The sequence below is a fragment of the Brachyhypopomus gauderio genome, chromosome 21, assembly GCF_052324685.1.
Source record: "Brachyhypopomus gauderio isolate BG-103 chromosome 21, BGAUD_0.2, whole genome shotgun sequence".
Lineage (NCBI taxonomy): Eukaryota > Metazoa > Chordata > Actinopteri > Gymnotiformes > Hypopomidae > Brachyhypopomus > Brachyhypopomus gauderio.
The window spans coordinates 6388377-6409301 of NC_135231.1; the positions used below are offsets into that span (position 1 = coordinate 6388377).

Below are 20925 nucleotides of genomic sequence, written 5' to 3' on the forward strand. Positions count from 1 at the left end.
AGCACTGAATCTCCACCCACAGTGCACTAGCACTGAATCTCCATCCACAGTGCTAGTGCACTGAAGCTCCACCCACGGTGCGCTAGCACTGAAGCTCCACCCACAGTGCACTAACACTGAATCTCCATCCACAGTGTACTAGCACAGAAGCTCCACCCACAGTGCACTAGCACTGAAACGAGAGACGGGTCAGAATAGTGCCGTGATAAATGGGAGTGCTGTGTCTTTCATGGGAACTCCCTGGCCTTTTGCCTCAAGCAAATAAGTTTCTATTTAATACCAAACTCACACATCCCCTCCTTTGCCTTTTACGTGCAACAGCTTTCACACGTCTCTCGCAGCCTCGAGATTTATTAGGAAGTCTGATGGGTTAATTAGAAAAGCCACAAAAATATTCAGTTGTGCAGTAGCTGTTGTGAATCCCTAATTTGTATGTTGTTCAAGATGACGTTCCGTAACATTAAACCAAGTAGTCATCCTGGATATTGTAAATAGAGCTTGTTTATCTTAAAGCAGTGATGCATGAGAGTGGCTATTATTGTCATTGTTTGACTTATTGGCCTGATCGAGTGATCAGCTTAATACAGCATTAAACCTGCTCAGTACAGCTGCTTTGAGTACAGTAGTGTAGTATTTTATCACTGTACTGTACATTCTTGAATTTTGAATTTTCTTGCCTCTCTGTGCATGTTCAGCTGTTTAAGGCTTGGTGGTGATTTCTCTGCCTTCAGTATGGGCTGAATAGTTGTTATTGGTAGAACCTCAGTTGTACAATGTCCTTTTCGAAAATCTGTTTATGTGAAGGTGCACATGAGGGAAGATGGTGCTTTCGTAGCAATGTTCTTAGAGTCCTGCTGTGGCCTCATTCAGAAGAAACAGCAGTAAAATTAATATTTCTGCTTGGTGTTGGTTTAATAAAAGAAATTTGGGCACACAGTGTAGATTAGCAGTTAGTCAGCTGACACATCTGCTAAAAAGCTGTGAGGTGCCTCCCTTGGAGATCTTCCGATATGATACATTCCCATGGCTGCAAAAAATATTGTCTTGTGATGCAGCCCTCAGTATTTGCCTTTGCAATATGTAAAGTAGCTCTCACTGAACATTTTTATTGTGTACTGTAAGATGTATTCACTGTAAGGTGAATTGTTGCTTCTCAAAGTTTTGATGAATTGAGATGTTTATATAATACAACCAAAAGTAAATATTTTACTACTGTAAGGTAGACTGGTGTATAATAATGTCATTTAGGCTTTCCATGACTGTTTTTAATATCTCAAGGCATATTACAATGCCAAAATGTAGCAACATAATCACAGTATGATATTTTGTCTGTATCCTGTAGACCTAACGCATCACAAGGGTACATTTCAGGATCTTCATGACCATTATTACTTTCATGTCAGACGCCCTCATCAGGAACGATGTCAGGAGGTTACGTGTTATGAGGATCATCTTCGGCTTAATGGAATTAAACGTACACTCTACTTCACCACCAGAAGCTGCTTTACCTGCCTTAGATCTCCTGCTGTACTTGTTGAATGTTCTGCTGCTGCAGACCGACGTGTCCTATCAGTGGGGAGGACGGAGACACAAATGCTTCAGACAGATGGGGACGGCGACAGCAGTGGGGGCAGATAACGATGTCACCAGAGGGACGACAGAGAAACACGGAGACAGGAATGCAGACATAGGGGTTGAGCGAGAGTCAGGAAGCGGCAGACAGAAAGAGTTTGTTAGGGATGGGCAGACACGACGGGGAGACGTTTGGTGGTGCTGGATGATTCGTTGGCTTCGTTCTGGGAGTCACGGGGCTCCTGGTGACTCAGTAACGTTAGAATATTGCTGACCACCGTTCATGTGTTTATATAATGGACGCTTTCTGCCGTCGCTGGTCTATGCCTTTCCTTCCACTTCACTTTCGCAACCCCGCTGTTCATGAATTATTCAATTATTTGAATCGCAAGGGCTCCGACAGCATTATCTATATTTAATGGATCATGCAGTAAGGGAATCCTGGCATTTGCTGCCTTTGTATTGACTCCTGCTGCCTTCCAAACACAAACCACAATTCTGTGAAACACTAAAAGATGTGGGGCTTCTGATCTGATGTGGGGCTTCTCACGAGCGTCTGAATGGCTGAATTAGGGGATTGGGCTAGTTAGGTTGTCTCAAAGCGCCCTTACCAAGGTCTCCATTACTGTGTACTGTCCTCTCTTCTGCTTCCCCTTCAGTCTGGAATTAGCTGAACCAAACATCTTGGCGAATCCCCCCCCACTAGTTAGAGTACGTGCCATCACTGCCGTATTTATCCATGTGGAGCTTCTTCCAGCGCTTGAGCACTCCTGTTGAGTCATCAGGCAGGGAGGCATCACCTGGCAGCAGAGGGGAAGGCAGCAGGCAGTGTCCTGCAGGAGCAGAGGGGAAGGCAGCAGGCAGTGTCCTGCAGGAGCAGAGGGGAAAGGCAGCAGGCGGTGTCCTGCAGGAGCAGAGGGGAAAGGCAGCAGGCGGTGTCCTGCAGGAGCAGAGGGGAAAGGCAGCAGGCGGTGTCCTGCAGGAGCAGAGGGGAAAGGCAGCAGGCGGTGTCCTGCAGGAGCAGAGGGGAAAGGCAGCAGGCGGTGTCCCGCAGGAGCAGAGGGGGAAGGCAGCAGGCGGTGTCCCGCAGGAGCAGAGGGGGAAGGCAGCAGGCGGTGTCCCGCAGGAGCAGAGGGGAAAGGCAGCAGGCGGTGTCCCGCAGGAGCAGAGGGGAAAGGCAGCAGACGGTGTCCCGCAGGAGCAGAGGGGAAAGGCAGCAGACGGTGTCCCGCAGGAGCAGAGGGGAAAGGCAGCAGACGGTGTCCCGCAGGAGCAGAGGGGGAAGGCAGCAGGCGGTGTCCCGCAGGAGCAGAGGGGAAAGGCAGCAGGCGGTGTCCCGCAGGAGCAGAGGGGAAAGGCAGCAGGCGGTGTCCCGCAGGAGCAGAGGGGAAAGGCAGCAGCCGGTGTCCCGCAGGAGCAGAGGGGAAAGGCAGCAGCCGGTGTCCCGCAGGAGCAGAGGGGAAAGGCAGCAGCCGGTGTCCCGCAGGAGCAGAGGGGAAAGGCAGCAGGCAGTGTCCCGCAGGAGCAGAGGGGAAAGGCAGCAGGCAGTGTCCCGCAGGAGCAGAGGGGAAAGGCAGCAGGCAGTGTCCCGCAGGAGCAGAGGGGAAAGGCAGCAGACAGTGTCCCGCAGGAGCAGATGGGAAAGGCAGCAGTGTCCTGCAGGAGCAGAGGGGAAAGGCAGCAGACAGTGTCTTGCAGGCGCTGTACACCGAGCGTTTGCCTGTGGAACCGTCCCGCTCATTCGCGCGGTGTCACGCTTTAGCATCATAGTCGTTCCCGAGCGTCTCGTGGTCTCGCAGGCAGGGTTCCAGCGTCTGGCCGCGGGATCGACCGTAATGTTATGATGCTCCTTTAGGTGCTTTTTGTCATGTGGAAGAATTTAAACTGTCTTGAGTAGCCAAGATGGTTAGCTGAGGCAGCCACTTGTGCTTCGTGTGGTGGTTTAAGTGCTGGTGTTTCTGCTTCATTCGCTTCCTTCCTGTCCTCCATTACAGCTGTGTGTGCAGATTGAGCAGGAGGCTGTAGTTAAAGGGGGAAACAAACCAGCCTCATGTCTCCTGCCTGCTGCTTGTCAGATTCTACGTAGCTAATTATTTTTGACAGAGAACTCGATTGACTGTGGACCGCAGGTCCTAATGCTGTTTTTAAGTTATAATATAAAACAGCAAATATGTAAACCTGTATGTCTTTTTGTTTAGAGAGTTTGCCCTCCTATTTTCCACAATCAAAATAATTTAAGCGTTAGCCTGAATGGATACGAGATAAACGCAAGCCTATGCGTGTTACCTACTAAAGTGGTTTTATTTTCATTTTGTAGGATTGACCTGAAGATGCACCTCGGACTTTGAGACGAGACTTTCTTGCTGTGCAAGACCTTCAGTTATCGTTCTTTAACTTTGAGCTGCAGCTTTTGGAGACACCACAACTGCCTTCCTCCAGAAGGAGCTGCAGACATGGAGAAGAATGTGTGGACTTAAACTAGCAGAAACATACAAGCTAGTGTCCTTGTCTCTGTGAGCCAAGCGAACCCAGAAAGAGAAGTGATCAGGACAGAGGGAGACGAGGACTTTCACTTGTCCCATAGGAGAAGTGGTTGGTGTGGACGGAGTCTTGGACAGACCCGTGCAGCGTTGAAGAGGGTCGTCCACCGTCGGAGAGAGACGGGGACTGACGCAGAACCAGAGCACAGGAGGGGGTGGCGGGAGAGTGCGAAAGGTCGTTCGCTATGGCGACCGACCCTGGAGAGCCCGCTGCCACAGAAGAGTCGTCTGGCGAGAACGCTGACGGGGAGAAGAAGGAGAGGCAGGAAGGTAGCCGGGCGACCCCCAACGGGATGCATAGCACGCCCTCTGAGAGGGCGTCGGGCCGAGGGGGGGCCGCGGGAGCGAGGGACGACAGGCCTTCCCCCAGCCTGCCCGTCCCCGGACCCGCCGGGCCTCAGCCGAGACGCGAGAACAAGCGCTTCTTCCGCAAGAGCGTGGAGATCTGCGAGGAGGACGACCACTTCGAAGAGGTTCACGACGCCCCTCACAGCGCCCCCCACCTCGAGCTCCACGGCTCGGACTCGGTGTTCAGCGGCGGTGCCCAGCAGCTGTCCAGCGCCACTTCTGCTGGCCTGGGTGAGGATGGCACACACACGGGTACCCAGGACACGGAGAAGGACAGCCCTGCCGTGCCCGTGCTGAAGGGGAAGGAGCGCGAGCGTGAGCAGGAGGAGGAGGCGGAGATGAAGGCCGTGGCCACCTCGCCCAGTGGCCGCTTTCTCAAGTTCGATATCGAGCTCGGCAGGGGGGCCTTCAAAACTGTTTACAAAGGCCTGGACACGGAGACCTGGGTGGAAGTGGCCTGGTGTGAACTGCAGGTGAGTGATACTTTAAGACAGGGTCATCAAAGATGTCATCTTGATATTAGTGTTGCTGAAGTCATATAACGCACCATAATAGTTGAGTTGGGTTTTTTTCTGCCTTAATTCATGCTGCCTTCAATCTTACAGTGTCATTTTTTTATATGTATGACTCAGAGTTCATTAATTATAATACAGATGGATTATGAAAGAGCTTTTATGGTTCACACACAAAGGGATGATCATGGCACCTTGAGTATTATTTATTTAGTTAGTTAGCTTCATGTGTTTATGCTTAAAACCTCTGGTCCAGCCAGCCTGAATCAGCGTGCAGTTTCTTCAGACCTTCATAGCCCGTTGGAGAGCATGTTAGAGAAATTTGTGTCCTTGTGTTCACTTCAAAGCTTTTTACAGTGGAGTGCCCTGAGAAGTTGAGAGAAAAGAGTTTCAGAAGTCGAGCTGAATAGGTCCACAGTTCACACACCGAAACGATCCGTGGGAGAACAGAGGCGAACCTACTCACCGCGCAGTGAACTGCAGCGGCCGTGCGCTCCACAGTGGAGCTCTTGTTTTTGATGTGGGGCTGTTTGTGTGTCCCTTTTGTTCTGGATGCACTGTGGCCCACAATGCTTTGCATTTTTTACGAGTGCACGCAATTGCATAATCGATGTAGGACCCCGGGGTGGACGTCGTCGGTGTCCGTTCATGTGCGGTCAGATGCATGAGCATCATGTGGGGTGCTGATTCCACCGACCTGCGTCACAGTATCTATGGGACCCGGCGGGACCGGCGCTGTTCTGAGGCCACGTGTCATAATCCTCTAACGACCATGAAGGACGCCGGCATCGCTCCGACACATTGGGGGAGGGGCACTTCCCTGTACGTCTCATCACAGTAGCAGCCCCAATAAAATAGTAGCCAATCAGGACAAAACGGGCAAAAACAGCTAGTTGGGAAGATTTTCAAATCAGCTTACCAGTTAAAAGGGTTGAGAATGAGTGCGGTTCATAATGTCAGAGTGGATAACAACGCAGAACATGTTCTCATGAACGTTTGGTCCCACAAATTTTGTGAATCTTTTGCTATGAATGCTGAAATACAGAATGAATGGATATTATGTATGAATGAATGGATGTACATGTATGAGTCATATCCTCCATTTGTATGAGGCTGATTTAAAGCATTTATAATAACTATAATAATGCAGGTCAAATCTATTGCCCTTGTGTGTGTGTGTGTGTGTGTGTGTATACAGTACAATCAAATGCTTCTTTTTGGATATTCCAGCTTATTTGGGAGCTGGGCTCCAAGCAGCAATTGTACAGCCTCTCTTGGAGCTCAGAGGGTCAGGGGCCTCACAGGGTTAGGGAGCTGAGAGGGTCAGGGGCCTCAAAGGGTTAGGGAGCTGAGAGGGTCAGGGGCCTCACAGGGTTAGGGAGCTGAGAGCGTCAGGGGCCTCACAGGGTTAGGGAGCTGAGAGGGTCAGGGGCCTCACAGGGTTAGGGAGCTGAGAGGGTCAGGGACCTCAGAGGTTTAAGGGCCTGAAAGTGTCGGGGTCCTTGCTCAAGGGACCATTTGTAGGCGCATGGCAAATCTGCAATTTGAGCCCCAACCATATAATTGATTTCCCAAAGTCCAGTTCACTAGACTCTACCACTTTCCTCTCACTGAGGTCTACATGGGACATTTTGTCCTTATTGAGTTAACACAATGGTGGTTACGTATAGAACAAATGGATGTTGATTTGATGTGTTCAATATAGCTGTGGGATGAGCAGGAATTTTGCCCTGGTGGGTTTTTGCCCCCTGGGATGGTGCTAATGAAACAGAGTAATGGACAGATGAACCATGGGCTAAGCGTGCTCAGTGCGGTCTCTGGCAGTGTGAAGTGCTCCTTGTGAGAGAGGACTGACCTGGCTGTATGAGTATTCCACACACCGCACACACACTCACCTGGGCTGGCAGAGTCGTGCTCGTAATTACTTTGTCAAGACCTGCTTTCAGAAAAAGCATTATATAACAGCAGGGTTTTTAGATGTGTTTTTCCTCGGTTATCCTAGATGCCTTCTGAGCTCGTGAGGTCACTTTGCTTTGAAGGGCTAGACGGTCATGTGGTCGGCTCAGGGCTGCTTGCACACGCCAGCTTTGTAGAGACTCTGTTGAGACTCTGAGGAGTCTATGTGGTCGAGGGCGGTGGGCACAGGGACAGCCTCATTCCAGCTCACGGCCTGGACCTTCATCTCAGCACTAGCTCACACTCTGAGCCGTCGGCTGCTGGTACCAATACTGGAACCTTGAGCATTGCGTCATATCCATTTTTTAATTATTAAGCTTTAAAATAAGCTTTTAGTTTAAGCACTTCAGTTAGAGGGAGTTTACCTCTTTGTTTCACATTTAACCCCATCCATGGGTTAGTGGATTCATTCAATGGCACTTTAGACTTTTTTTTTTTTACTTCAAAACTTTTAAAAAGTTTATTCAGATATAGCTGGACTACACACCTATAGAGAGGGAGAAATGCTCCCACTTTTTATAAAAATATTTCTATAACTCATTATGTTTTTTCTTTGCACTTCAGTGAACAGCTGTGGCAGGACTATCTCCTGGGTGTGTGTCTATAGACCAAATAGTGTGAGAGTGTCAGAGAGTATTAATGGGGTATTTTGATATGAGTCACTTTGATATTGGTGTTGTCATGCCATATCAGTATTGCAGGAGTCGTGTTGCTTGTAGCCATAATTGGCACAGTGCTCTGTGTTAACAGAAAGGGTGTAAATAAACTCTTGCTGGTGATTGCCAACATTTCCACAACCGTTGCTAATTGGTGAATGAATAACAGTAACAAAATACAGTGGCAACAGTGAGCTTGTTCCGCTGACACAGTTTCTGATTTTTAACCAATAAAGAGTAATTAGTTCTGCCTCCAGCAACCCAAAGCTAAAAACCCAGTGAAGATAATGGAGTGAATCACAGTGGGAGGAAGTTAGCAGTGTGGCAGAACATGAGCCCGTAAGTCCTCGTGTTTGGGTTTTAATGAGCTTCTCTTCATCACAGATATGCTTTGAGGAAATGAACGTGGAGAAATCAGTTAACATGTGATAAGATGATGGGACAGGATACCAGGGTGAGTCTCCATTCAGCCCAGACGTTTACTGAACCAGACAGAAACCAAAACACAAACAACAATGAATCATAACTAGATGAATAAAGCAACAAATGATAAAGCAGGTAGGGCACAACCCACAAACCCACACTGCAGTGACTTAATACTCAACAAGGTCTGGTACGAGAGATGGGTTTAACGAAAGAGGGGCGTGGCAGCGAGGTGAGACACACACACACACAGCCAGGATGACACGCACAGGCCATGTGGCTCGATGGGGGCGTCCATCTTGGGCTTGGACGCTGGTGTCGCATAGGCAGGGGGGCTCTAGAGCAGGTGGTCTAGAGCAGGTGCTAGAGCCTAACTCTAGAGCAGTGCGCTCCACTGAGAGCTTCCTCCCCATTCATAGTCATCATCACAGCCATAGCACCCTGGCACCCCACGCCCTACCCCAGAGGGTATGAGGGTAGGGATGAAGTGGGCCCACTTGGATGAAGGGATTGGGGTGGCTTTGACTCCTCTTTCTCCTCCTCCTCCTCCTCCTCCTTCCTCTTGGAGCCATCTCAGGAGACGCTAGCAGGAGGCTGAGGGCTTTGAGAGGGAACATCCGGAATCGGGTCACCTGCTCCGTTCTCGTTAGGGGGCCTAGGAACATCCACCTGGAGGCCGGCCAACCGTCTGTTCCCCTAAGGCGCTAGCATCCCTCCCGTGGCGCGAGGAGAGTCTGACGGCGGTATCCTCGTTGTCCTCCGGTAGCCGCACTAAACGCTCGACGCCCGCTAGCCGGGCCACTACTGAGGGGGAGACTAGCGACACCCCTCAGCGCCCGCTAGCGGGGCCACTACTGAGGGGGAGACTAGCGACACCCCTCCGCGCCCGCTAGCCGGGCCACTACTGAGGGGGAGACTAGCGACACCCCTCCGCGCCCGCTAGCCGGGCCACTACTGAGGGGGAGACTAGCGACACCCCTCAGCGCCCGCTAGCCGGGCCACTACTGAGGGGGAGACTAGCGACACCCCTCAGCGCCCGCTAGCGGGGCCACTACTGAGGGGGAGACTAGCGACACCCCTCAGCGCCCGCTAGCCGGGCCACTACTGAGGGGGAGACCAGCGACACCCCTCAGCGCCCGCTAGCCGGGCCACTACTGAGGGGGAGACTAGCGACACCCCTCCGCGCCCGCTAGCCGGGCCACTACTGAGGGGGAGACTAGCGACACCCCTCAGCGCCCGCTAGCCGGGCCACTACTGAGGGGGAGACTAGCGACACCCCTCAGCGCCCGCTAGCGGGGCCACTACTGAGGGGGAGACCAGCGACACCCCTCCGCGGTCGCTGTTTCTGTGCTGAGACCAAGATGCAGCCTGCCAGGCAGAGTTTGCGCTCAGCTCGGACGTTTACCGAACAAGATACAGACCAAAACATGAAGAATGATGAATGAAAATGAGAAAAGCGATAAATGATAAAGCAGGTAGGGCACAACAGAGCGGCTGAACCACAGTGTGTGAGGCACACGAGGTCAAACACCCACAAAACTGACTGAATACACATTATTACTGGTATGAGAGATGGCTGTAACGAATGAGGGGCGTGGCAATGAGGTGAGACACACACACACACACACACACACACACACACACACACACACACACAGCCACTATGACACATCACCCCCAAACCGTTTTGCGGTTGGAGTCAAGGACGGGGCTGTTACACATGCGTAAAGGGCAAAATTCATCTGATTATTATGTATTGTTCAGCTTAGCAATCAGTCATGATGAAAAAGCAATCACACACAAACCAAAATCAGGATCATCGCTTGGACTAAAAAGGAGTTGTAACCTCCTAACCCAAAATTATTGCCTCAACACAAAATCGTTTCGATATGTTATAACATAAGCTATGTGAATCTAAGAGAAATTGTGATATACATACAGAAGGCAGTTAGCACAAAAACATACTTGGAAACATGGTTGACACGGGAGTCCTAAAATGATTTTGTCCACTGACACGAAGATCACTGACACGAAGATCACTCCCACACAAATGTGGACTGGATTAATGTCCCAGACGGACTGCTCAAGAAATATTGCCCAGTGTTCCACTGCCATTTTGGGAAAAGCAAGGAGACCCGTGGTTTAAAATGAGAGAGAAATGGAGAAACAAAGATGGATGGCATTGCGGTGGCCTTCTGAGCTGTAGCTCCTGTGACCTGCTGTGAGAACGGTGGAGAGTGAGAGTGTGTGTGTGAAGGATTACCATGGCCTCACTCCCAGGAGGGATGCTGTGGTTAATTCTGCCTTTCCACACGTGCACAATGTGGTCTCTCTCTCTCTCTCTCTCTCTCTCTCTCTCTCTCTCTCTCTCTCTCTCTCTCTCTCTCTCTCTCTCTCTCTCTCTCTCTCTCTCTCTCTCTCTCTCTCATATAAACACACACACAGAGCCCATTGGTACAAATACACCTAAATGCCCGGAGGCTTAATGAGTACGAGGTATTGGTTCATTTTTCATGCATTATGAAATCGTTGTTAATGAGCCCAAACAAAGATACAATTTAGAAAGGACTGAAATTAAACAATGAATCTGAAGATATTACCATGATCTGTGTGATCATTAACCATAGGCTGGAAAGTATTCTTCTGCCATCTGAGAACATGTATTGGGACCATTTGTGGGTTTGGACTGTGGTTCTGTGTCAAATACAGGCGATGTAGTCCGGTCTCTTGTTCCCTTTATTACCCACCATTGTTATCAACACACACACCATTGTCTCACACCATTATTAACAATAAAACCATCATGGGCCTAATGGAGTACTGACTAATACACACACACACACACACGGGGAAAGGGGTAATAAAAATGACAGTGATGTACACAAGGTAGGTTTCCAGAGAAACAGGTCTTTCACCCGCTGTGCATGCAAAGCGTTTAAGGGTTCAAGGTGAGTGTGTTAAAAGTTGAAATGCGGGTCACCCTCCAAACTGATTCTGAATGTGTGACGCTTCATGTCTTCCAGAATGTTTGTTTCTGCACAGTACAGAGCACAAACGAAATAATCTGCACTCTCAACTAAAGTAGCGTGCAGTTCTCTTGCATCTGTGATTCTGTGTCTCTTAAAGCAGCTGAATACACATTTTTCAGTGGAAAACGTTTATGTAATGGAGATCAGGACTTTGTGCTTTTAATGTGGTGCTATACCTTGTATATAAACTGAAATATTACATCTTACGTTTTATTTAAATGGCAGGCATATAAGGTATTAAGGTTCATTTTTAGCAGATCACATGTCAGACACTCCCTAACAGAAGGCTCTCACTCGTGTGTGGATCAGGACATGCTGGATTTTTGTGTTGGTTTTAACATATCCGGTGCTACCACATTGTTCATTGCATTCGTGGGAATTCATAAAAGTGTTGAAATTCTTCCCCGCTCCCTCAGACACACCTACGGTCGAGTGCACAGAGAGGCTGGCAGACCAAGGGATTAGCCGTGCTAATGCAGCGTCTAAGAGTGGGAGACGCAGGTCTGTGCGACCACGCTCTCTCCTCTGAAGACCTGCTACGCTCCACACAGCTCACTATACTGCAGTCATGCTAACATTTGAAGCTGTAACCAGATTCCCTTGTTGTGGCCAGCTGTATGAATTTGCTCTGGTGTGTGTGTGTGTGTGTGTGTGTGTGTGTGTGTGTGTGTGTGTGGGCAGGAGGGAGCTAGTGTGTAAGTACACACAGTGATCCAGGGAGTTAATTACAGTGGATGCCTGTCAGGCAGGAACAAAAGGCCAGCATAGACAGCACAAGCTAGGCAGAGTCCCAACGGGCTCAGTGCAGGCAGACCAGACCAGGGCCGGCTCAGCCCCAGACACCAGCCCGCTTCACGCCGAGACTCACGCCGCAGCCGCGTGTAGAGCACAGAACCTCGAGTGTGCTCACTCTTCCTGTGTGTAGAGCACAGAGCCTCGAGTGTGCTCACTCTTCCCCTGTGTAGAGCACAGAGCCTCGAGTGTGCTCACTCTTCCCCTGTGTAGAGCACAGAGCCTCGAGTGTGCTCACTCTTCCCCTGTGTACAGCACAGAGCCTCGAGTGTGCTCACACTTCCTGTGTGTAGAGCACAGAGCCTTGAGTGTGCTCACTCTTCCCCTGTGTAGAGCACAGAGCCTCGAGTGTGCTCACTCTTCCCGTGTGTAGAGCACAGAGCCTCGAGTGTGCTCACTCTTCCTGTGTGTAGAGCACAGAGCCTCGAGTGTGCTCACTCTTCCTGTGTGTAGAGCACAGAGCCTCGAGTGTGCTCACTCTTCCTGTGTGTAGAGCACAGAGCCTCGAGTGTGCTCACTCTTCCTGTGTGTAGAGCACAGAGCCTCGAGTGTGCTCACTCTTCCTGTGTGTAGAGCACAGAGCCTCGAGTGTGCTCACCCACACTTCCGTTCAACACCATGGTATTCACATTTCCACGACACTCTCCACTGCACAGTGTGTTTGGTAATTGGCTCACAAGGATGTTGAAGTGATATGAAATTTGTCTTCTTTGGCAGCTAAGAAATAACTCATTAATTAACCACAAACATTCCTTAGTGGCATCTCATTATTTTGGAAGTTTCTAATGACCGTGTTTAGATTTTTGCGAACCAGCTCTGCTTTGATCTTTCTACAGCTGCAGACAGACAGACAGACGTGTTGAGGCTCTCACCACTCTCGTCTGCAGACAGACAGACGGGTCTGTGCTCTCACCACTCTCGTCTGCAGACAGACAGGCGGGTTTGTGCTCTCACCACTCACGTCTGCAGACAGACAGACGGGTCTGTGCTCTCACCACTCTCGTCTGCAGACAGACGGATGGGTCTGTGCTCTCACCACTCACGTCTGCAGACAGACAGGCGGGTCTGTGCTCTCACCACTCTCGTCTGCAGACAGACAGACGGGTCTGTGCTCTCACCACTCTCGTCTGCAGACAGACAGACGGGTCTGTGCTCTCACCACTCTCGTCTGCAGACAGACAGGCGGGTCTGTGCTCTCACCACTCACGTCTGCAGATAGACAGACGGGTCTGTGCTCTCACCACTCTCGTCTGCAGACAGACAGACGGGTCTGTGCTCTCACCACTCTCGTCTGCAGACAGACAGACAGACGGGTCTGTGCTCTCACCACTCACGTCTGCAGACAGACAGACAGACGGGTCTGTGCTCTCACCACTCTCGTCTGCAGACAGACAGATGGGTCTGTGCTCTCACCACTCACGTCTGCAGATAGACAGGCGGGTCTGTGCTCTCACCACTCACGTCTGCAGACAGACAGACAGACGGGTCTGTGCTCTCACCACTCACGTCTGCAGATAGACAGACGGGTCTGTGCTCTCACCACTCACGTCTGCAGATAGACAGGCGGGTCTGTGCTCTCACCACTCACGTCTGCAGACAGACAGACAGACGGGTCTGTGCTCTCACCACTCACGTCTGCAGATAGACAGACGGGTCTGTGCTCTCACCACTCTCGTCTGCAGATAGACAGGCAGGTCTGTGCTCTCACCACTCTCGTCTGCAGACAGACAGGCGGGTCTGTGCTCTCACCACTCTCGTCTGCAGACAGACAGGCGGGTCTGTGCTCTCACCACTCTTGTCTGCAGACAGACAGACGGGTCTGTGCTCTCTCCACTCTCGTCTGCAGACAGACAGGCGGGTCTGTGCTCTCACCACTCTCGTCTGCAGACAGACAGGCGGGTCTGTGCTCTTACCACTCACGTCTGCAGACAGACAGACGGGTCTATGCTCTCACCACTCACGTCTGCAGACAGACAGACGGGTCTGTGCTCTCACCACTCTCGTCTGCAGACAGACAGACGGGTCTGTGCTCTCACCACTCTCGTCTGCAGACAGACAGGCGGGTCTATGCTCTCACCACTCACGTCTGCAGACAGACAGACGGGTCTATGCTCTCACCACTCTCGTCTGCAGAGAGACAGACGGGTCTATGCTCTCACCATTCATGTCTGCAGACAGACAGACGGGTCTATGCTCTTACCACTCATGTCTGTAGTTCCTACTCAGCCAAAGCCCAGAAAAATTCAAGCAAGTGCCTTACAAAATAGTATAGCAGTATATAGTAGTACAGTACAGTATAGTATAGTAGGTTGAAGTATATAGTACAGAATATATTAGTATACAGTATAGTAGTTTGTTGTATATAGTACAGAATAGTACAGTATAGTATAGGATAGTAGTTTATAGCAGAGGTGGGACCAAGTCAGTGTTTTGCAAGTCTCAAGTAAGTCCAAGTCTTTATCCTCAAGTCCCGAGTCAAGTCTCAAGCAAAGACAGTCAAGTCAAGTCTTGAGTCAAGACAGGCAACAGTCAAGTCAAGTCCCAAGTCTGAAACTTGGAATTTCAAGTCCTTTTGAGTCTTTTTTTTTTTTAACCAATGTTGCAGGTATATTTTAAATGTAAATAATAGACATGTGTTCTTTTTTAAATCTGTATTCTCCTCAAATCTTGATAAAACATGTGCAACTGAAAACACGAAGTATAAAAAAAATTTAAATTACACCTCTTTATTGCACAGTTCAATTTGTTAAAATTAGCTGCAAAAATATTCATACTTTAACTACAATTTTCCAGAAATAAATATTCTGCGAAAAAGTCATAAGTAGAACTCCATGGTCAAATAAAAAGTGCTGATATTTTCACAGTACAATACAAAGAACCATAACAGCATTTTTCCCTCTCTTCTCTTATCTGGTTTCTTGGAGAACATGTGTGTCCATGTGTGAGTGACACAAGACAAACAAATATAAGAACTGAACAATGAACAGGAATCAGGAATGCAACTTTAGACATTTCAGTAAACTATTCTGCATTGCATTTGCAAAAGACCAAACTGGCCAAAAGTCTGTATGTCATTTGTGCACGATGAGGCCGTAGAATGATGTCCCCATAGCTGAAAACTCGCTCCACTTTTGTCAATATATTTTTTTCTCGACGTAGATGTCTTCAAATACACAATCCATGCTGAGATAGAACTGGATATGATGGTGACAGAGAGAGGCTCTCTTCCCTGAGTTCAGATACAGAACCCAGGGTTGCCAACTCTCACGCATTGAGCGTGAGACACACGCATTTGATCGTCTTCACACGCTCTCACGCCACACATCCGATTTCTCACGCCGAAAAAAAAAAATCTAGTTTATTTACCTCTGATCCATATCTATGATTCAATGAGTTACTAGTTCACTCTGGCACCAACCACTGGCGATCGATCGATCGCGATATAATACTTAATTTGTGTCCATTTTACACCCCGCCCGGTAACAATTCACGTTCGCTGACCCCCCAATTTGATTGGTTGTGCTGCAGCTCATGCACACACACACACACACACACAATGTACAGAGTGTGGAAAAGCAGAGGACCGGTCTGCGTCAGAAGGACGGAAATGAAATTAATGGGGCGCACTTTATAAATATTAATATGCGTTTTAAAATTTAGATTTGGGGTAAAAAAATCAAGTCTTTGCAAGTAAACAGGTTCAAGTCCAATTCAAGTCCCAAGTGTAAAAGTCTAAGTCAAGTCTAAGTCTCTGAAAATTTTTTCAAGTCAAGTCAAAAGTCTTAATATTAATGACTCGAGTCTGACTCGAGTCCAAGTCATGTGACTCGAGTCCCCACCTCTGGGTTATAATACAGAGTAGTATAGTATAGAGTAGTTATAGTACAAGTACAGTACAGGTAGAGACTGTAGCACACCTGCTGAGTGTACATGGATCCAACAGGAGTACTTTACTCCTTCATATGGATTACTGGGCCACTGCTGACCAGATAATACTCAGAGCTCTTGCTGGCTGGATAACAGTGTGTGTCATACCGCTATCATCTCTCTAGCGTCTCAGAATGACTGTAAATGATTAATTTCCAGCCAGTGCAGCCATCAGATATGGCCTCTTGTTAAAGCACTGCAGAATGGCTAAGATAAAACTGCATATTGGAAGAGATCGCTAAAAGAAATGATGTTGACTAGGTTGTTTGAGTAAAGTGCTCTTAATAATACAGTGGCTGGTGAGTGTGTATGGCCTGGAGTGGAAGATCAAGTGGAAATAATGTTTTTTTTTAATAATAATCATTTGTATTTCGTGTTAGATTTCCAGGTTGTGCTGTAGTTTGAATGGTATAGCAGAGCTGCTTAATTGTGCCATGCACTTAAAAGATCCACACAGAAATGCCCACCAAGCGAAAACAAGACAACAGCTGATTAACGCCGCTCTCCTTCACACCATATGCATCTTTGGCACACTCTAAAGTGCAGTTTGAAAGCTCTGAAACAACTTTCAGCCCTTATGCCAGCTGGTCTCACCTCCTTTGTAATAGCTCTAAGGTTTCTGAGAGCACATTGATTCACAGTGTAACTGCATCCTAGGGGGAGTGTTAAGAGGATGGTTCAGCGTTAACGTGCTTCCTCAAACAGGCCCCTGCTCTCCCTGGACTGTGCGTGTCAGCGTTCGGCAGAGGTAATGGAATGACCCCGGGGCAGTAAGAAAACATGTTGAGCCTCTCGTTGGCCCCTCTGGGCCAATCACAATGTTTCTGCTGGTGACGGTCACGCGTCGTTTCAGCTGTGATGCTATCTGGCTGATGTTAGATTCTCAAAAATTAGAGATTTCACAGATTTTAGTAGACAAACGGTAGTGTAACTACATTCCACTTAACAACAAAGCTAGATATGATAATAACTTGGCCTCGCCAGACTAGTCTGCAACACTCAGCTAACAGCTGACCTTGATGGCTGAGTACGAAAATCATGCTTCGCTAACTGAGATGAAAATTCTTGAACTTAGTTTAGCAAGATACTGCAATTCAGATTAAAGGTTTTGTCATTGTTTCTAAAACTTAAATCATCCTCAGAAATCGAACGGCGAACTTCTCCATTGCACAAGAACGAAGCAGAAACAGATTTTTTTCCCATTTCAAGGAACATCGGATCTTTTCATTGTAAGTGTATGTCATGCATGAGTTTGACTGTGATGTCTAGACTCTGATTTAACTTTTAAACCACATATACTGCTGAACATATAGTACTGCCACTGTTGTGTCACTAAAACAGCATTCTGTCATTTAAGGATTATACACAGATTATACACAGTCTGTCATGTCTCTGTCTGTCATGTCTCTGTTTCTGTGCTAAGAATTTAATCCATACTTAGATTTTCCCTACAACAATAGTAACACTCATAGGACGTCCTGCCTAATGTGTGCGTGCTATGCATGTCTGCAGGCTCTCCGTGTGCCGGGTCTGTGTGTGCAGGCTCTGCGTGTGGAAGCTCTCTGTGTGCAGTCTCTCCGTGTGTGGAAGCCCTGTGTGTGCAGGGTCTCCGTGTGGAGGCTCTGTGTGCTTTTCACAGCGTTTAGTTTTTCATGTCTAAAACTGGAATCCACAGTCTATAGATGAGTTCGCTTTGGGCTTTTCTTGAGCTCTTACCCTGTTTTGCTGACTGACATTGATGACATTGATTTTGAGTGTGGTGTTGTAAAGGGGGCCTCACTCCTGAGAGTCCCTAAACTGAGATGCTGTGAACTGGCATGAACTCTTCTGTAAGGACACTTGGCCAGATGTTTCTGAAGGACATGAGCAGTGCTACAGGTCATCTGCTGAAAGGAGACCAATTCAGCCAAAACGATCCCTTAGATCAAAGGTGTGGGCACTGTAACAGTTCACTGGAAGAGTGGATCTTGGTGCGCTGTAATGTCAAAGATTCCAGTAATCTAATCCAGGCACAAACAACTGCTTCACATTCCCTAACATGCTAAATCGTTTCCAAAGAACACACACACACACACACACACACACATTCTGTCTGCATGCAGAGTATAGAATTGCCCGTGTCTTGTGCTGGTGGATATAGTTTCCTCTGCGATGCTGCTGTACACTGCATGGTGTTCCAACATGAACTCCACACGCCCTCCTCCTCTGTGCAGAAGGTCCCTGAAGACACATAACAGCAAAAGGATTCTAAGCAGGCACAATTAACTTGCACGTCCCCGGGGAGCCGGGCATTCCATTAGGCCTGGATGTTTACAGGGCGAGTGGACGAAACAGGAAGCTCGTATCTTGACCGAGAGGAGTGTGATAAGCCTCCGAACTCAAACAGCCAGCGCACGGCTCGACGTTTGGCTGTCTGAGCGTCGGTTCTGCCTTAGGCTGGCTGGGCAGACCCGAGTTCTCCCAGCCTGGTGTCAGGTGGAGTCTGCAGGCTGTTTACAGGAGCTGGAGTTTCTGAGGGCTGTGTGGCATCACCCTGCAGCCGTCAGTGTAAACACGGCTTTTATGGTAGCTCGAGTCTTTTTGGCAGATCTCAGAACTGTGAATTTTAAATGAGGTTTTCCAGCAGCTGTGTGTGTCACCCTGGGCATTCTCTCTCCTATAGACAGTTTTATGAAATAAAAACATAAATTTTAAGAATGACTTACAACAGGCAGGAAATGGCCCTAGCAGTCATTTAACTGCTCGTGTCTGGAATCTTCCTTCACTAAGGGCTTTATCCTGGACACCTATGGGCCCAATAGCGCCTCCTGGATCCATATCGTATCCCTCTCCCTCTCCTCCGTTTCACCCTCTTTTTCATCCTGTCCTCAACCTATTCCCAGTTTCTTTTTGTCCTCGTCTCTTCTTATCTTCGGCCTCTTTCTGTCCTTCCTCTCTCTGTTCCCATCCATAAACCCACTCCACCACTCCACCACTCCTCCTGGGAAGTCTTCTCCAGAGAATTGGAATATTTTATTTACATTCTAAGTTAAGCCGTGTTGTAGTGGGAGTGTGTCGCTGCGCCTTGGATAAATCGCAACATGTGTGTCTGTCTCTTGGGCCTGTTATAAGTGTGTGTTTATGTTTGTGTTTTGGTGTGTGCTTCTGTGAATTCCTCTGGTACAATATGACTAATTATGACACCAGTAGCATAATACTAAACATAATTAGTGCCACTGCCCTCGGCATGACCTGGGACAGCTGGACACCGTGTTCAAGAAGACGGTGGACCCGGAGATTACTACAGAGAGACAAGACAAGGTGCAGACAAGATGGTGGCACGTACAAACAGGCCCACACATGCCACTGAACCCCACACACACTCTCTCTCTCTCTCTCTCTCTCTCTCTCTCTCTCTCTCACACACACACACACACACACACAGCGAGGCACTGCCTCACAGGGTTCAGGGAGTGCTGAGGGAACCTCGAGCAGACTGAGGCGCCTCAGACAGACAGCAATGCAGCGTGGAGACACACACACACACACGCTTACGTCTGGCAGCAACAGAAATGCCGAGGTCAGCACTTACACACGCGTGACCTGTGGAGAAGCACAGCTGGTCCTGGACGTAAAATAACTGGCTGAAACAGAAATGCCCCAACACTGAGCGGGGTGTTTCATGGGAGGAAATGTCCACAGTTGGATGGAGAAATGTATTTTTAGCAATGGCAGTGAAGTTTGATGTGTGTGTGTGTGTGTGTGTGTGGGGGGGGGTTTCTGGAGAATGAAGGATGGCTTGTAATGGAGGAAGGTGGAGCCACAGTCTCCAACCGAAACTTCCACAAAAGGACATGTGGACAAATGAGAGACAGAAGTTGGTTATGAATGTGGACTGTAGGATGGTGGGAGTTTACTGGGAGAGAAACGTTACATCAGGCAGACAGCTGATTCACTGCAAAAGGTCCTGCGTGCAGATATGAAGTCCTGCGTGCAGATATGATGTCCTGCTCGCGTGGCCCTTCCACGTTTCAGGACGTTTAGGCGTGTGTGTCTGTCAAACGTTGCATCGTTGCAGCTCCTCCATGTTTGTTGTTCATAGTGTTGTTTTACCAGGTGTTTGTGTCTGTTGACCTCTGTCTCAGGTTGACCTTTGGTCATGCTAAACCAATGCATGCTGGGGCCTAGTCACTAGGGGAGAGCCGGGTCAAGGGTCACAGTGCATTATTTGTGTTCGGAGTATAATGGCTAAATTTGCCAAATGACCCTGAAGTGCCGCACAGATGGTATCATTACCTCTGCTGCTTGGAGATTTTCTCATTTAAGTTTTGCTCAGAATCTGTGATCATGCATTAAAACAATTTAGCCAAAGTGAATGATGAGACATAAGTGAGACATAAGTGAGGGGTCTGCAGTGCCATCGTTCCTTCTGATGCTCTGATGGTGGAGTTCTGCTTTTTGGCTGCAGACGGTGTGAGTGTGCTATCAGAAAACAACTGATGTGTGAAGGGAAGACAAAATCTTTTAAGTCCTCTGCTGAGACAGAGGAGGAATTTTTATCATAATTATTATTGTAAAGAATCATGAATGAATCATCACGATGAGGGGACCATATTAGAGCTAAACTCATTCTAATCAGAAGGTTGCCAGAGGTCTCAGAATTGATCCTAGTTCATTTTCAACTAGTATATCAACAGACACTGTCTTAGAAACTCCAAGATCACCATCTTGTGATATACAGCCTATTAGATCAATATAAGATGAGTCAAGAACGGGCTGGTGGGCGAATGGCACGATCCACACTGTGTGTTATCACGTAAACCCGCCTGCTCCCCTCCACGCACCGTGACCGCTCTGAAGGTCAGCCGTTTGTGCGTCACCATCTCAGAAACGACAGGTGACTTTGAGAGACGCGTTGGGGAACTGGCCACCGGCGGGGACTCTCTGTCGTGGCGCTTCTGCCGCACTGGTGCAGGCCAGTCACGAAGCAGAAATGCACTTTCACCAGCTGCCGCTGGGTGTTGCCTTCCCGGTCACGCGACCGCTTGGATGACAACTGCCATCTGCTGGCCTGTAGTGGTACTGATCCGAGAGGAGCGATTCCACGTCTCTGCTCAGGTAGCAGCTCTGTGCTGGGGCTGTGGTCAGATACAGTGCTGCACAGACTCATGAATAGCTGTCACCAAGCCCC

General features: G+C 48.7%; 1 protein-coding gene across 8 annotated transcripts in view; it reads left to right on the plus strand.

Annotated features, from left to right (window-relative positions):
- Window positions 1-20925, plus strand: part of wnk3 (WNK lysine deficient protein kinase 3) — a 47941-nt gene that overhangs the window by 4026 nt on the left and 22990 nt on the right. For all 8 annotated transcript variants that reach the window (XR_013122776.1, XM_076984153.1, XM_076984154.1 and 5 more), the window contains exon 2: window positions 3890-4933. Coding sequence is in view for 7 of the 8 variants with exons in the window: in XM_076984153.1 (XP_076840268.1) it covers window positions 4298-4933 (636 nt within the window). In the remaining variant the exon portion in view is untranslated. The remainder of the gene's footprint in view (window positions 1-3889; window positions 4934-20925) is intronic.